This window comes from Marmota marmota, unplaced genomic scaffold (assembly GCF_001458135.2).
Source record: "Marmota marmota marmota unplaced genomic scaffold, marMar, whole genome shotgun sequence".
In the NCBI taxonomy this organism is placed as follows: Eukaryota; Metazoa; Chordata; class Mammalia; order Rodentia; family Sciuridae; genus Marmota; species Marmota marmota.
Window position 1 is genome coordinate 19,637,412 of NW_026000241.1, and position 1,854 is coordinate 19,639,265.

Here is a 1,854-nt window from a genome sequence, read left to right on the forward strand (position 1 = left end):
ATACACATCTATATATACATACATACATACATACATATATACAGGAAGAGGTAGCATGGCTTCATGCTTTAGGCACAGACCCTGGAACTGTGCAAATCTTTAATCTTCAACAGGCAAAGATTTCAATGTGTCCTAAGGAATGTAGGAATGCAGTAAGAAGGATACAACAAAGAACACAATAGCCCCACCAGGAAAGGAAAGCCACAGAAGCTAAGGTCCTCTCTCACTCTTCCCTGGGGCATCCCTAAGACCTGCCAATCCTGATTGAGAACAGCGTGACGGGAGGCATCTATTCCAGCCAGAATCCTGCCACTCTGGACCCTGCTACTTCTCCACTAGAACAGAACTGTTCCTACTGCATCTGTCCACGATAATCCTCCAGTGCTTATAACCAAATTGCCAAGGTGCACCCTGCTCAAACAAGTGGCACTCGGCACAGTAGTGGGGAGCAGAGGCGAAGGCTCAAAGGACAGGCTCTGAGTCTCACTCTGAGTGACCTTTTCTTCCCTTTGTCCACTTGGAATGTTCTCATTGACACACTCCAATTTCAGGTCCAGGGAAGACCGGGTGGAATGAGGCTCTCACAGTGTGAAAAGTAGAGCTGATTTTGGGGAGAAAGGGAAATGACAATAGAGAAAATGAACCCTTGCAGGGTAGAGTTGGCTGAGTGCCAGTGTGTGACTGATCACCCTCCGCATTTAGCATCCATTAGCTCACTTGATCCTCAAGATGATCCTGAAAGGTGAGTACTATTACTGCTGCTTTACTGATGAAGAAACGGAAGCATAGAGAAGTCAGTAAATTAAAAAGTTGAAGTTCAAACCCAGGCAGTGTGGTCTCAGGGTCTGTGCCTAAAACATGAAGCCATGCTACCTCTTCCTACACAGCACGTCACCAAGGCTGTCAAGGTGGCTGATGAACTCTCAGCAACCACAGGTAAAGGCTGTCACCTCTATTCTGCTGACAGGGAAGCTGAGTCTTAGGAGGATTAAACTGAGGAAACTGAGTCTTTGAGGATTAAATACCTTGCCCAAGATCCCATAGAAAGTTACTTACACTTATAATAAGCAAACTGCAAATAATGATACATGGTTGCAACAAATTTCTCCACCGGATAGCCTCCTATAACTGGGGTGAGGTTCTCTTCACACTGTATTTTGCATTCCAGAACTTCTATGTAATGATCTGAAAAAAAAAAAAAATCAACAAATTTTCAGAGCAGCACATGCATTGCTCACTTCTCTTCTTCCTTCTTCCTTTTTCCTTACCATCCTTCCTTTCTTCCCTTCAGTGCTGGGGGTCAAACCCAGGGCTTTACATATGCTAGGTAAGTGCTCTACCACTGAGCTGTGTCCCCAGCCCCATTATTTTCTTAATACACTACTTCTGCCTTCCATGAAAATGAGAAAAATATAAGAAAAAAATATCTGTAACATTTACAATAAGAGGCTAAAATATTTAATATACAAAACTCCTTAAGATCAATTTAAAAAAAAATGAGGGGCTGGAGTTATGGCTTCGCGGTAGAGCGTTTGCCTAGCATGTGCAAGGCCCTGGGTTCGATCCTCAGCACCACATAAAGTAAATAAATAAAATAAAGGTATTGTGTCCAACAACAACTAAAAAATAACTATTAAAAAATGACAAACACCCTCTATAAAAATGGCCAAAGTATGTTAACAGAAAAGAAATTAGAAAAATAGTGAATAAACATTGTGAAGAGATGCTATACCTCTTTTGTAATTAAGAAATATAACCTGGGACTAGGGAAACAGTTTACTTGGTAAAGTGCTTGCCTCACATGCACAAGGGTCTGGGTTCAATCCTCAGTGCCACAAAAAAAAAAAAAAAAAA

The 1,854-nt window shown here is 41.8% G+C and overlaps 1 protein-coding gene across 1 annotated transcript in view; it reads right to left on the bottom strand.

Moving 5' to 3' along the window:
* LOC107145116 (cartilage associated protein) overlaps positions 1-1,854 on the bottom strand; it is a 25,663-nt gene that overhangs the window by 4,203 nt on the left and 19,606 nt on the right. Inside the window, exon 5 of the mRNA XM_048795375.1 lies at positions 1,057-1,185. Within this exon, the coding sequence (XP_048651332.1) occupies positions 1,057-1,185 (129 nt within the window). The remainder of the gene's footprint in view (positions 1-1,056; positions 1,186-1,854) is intronic.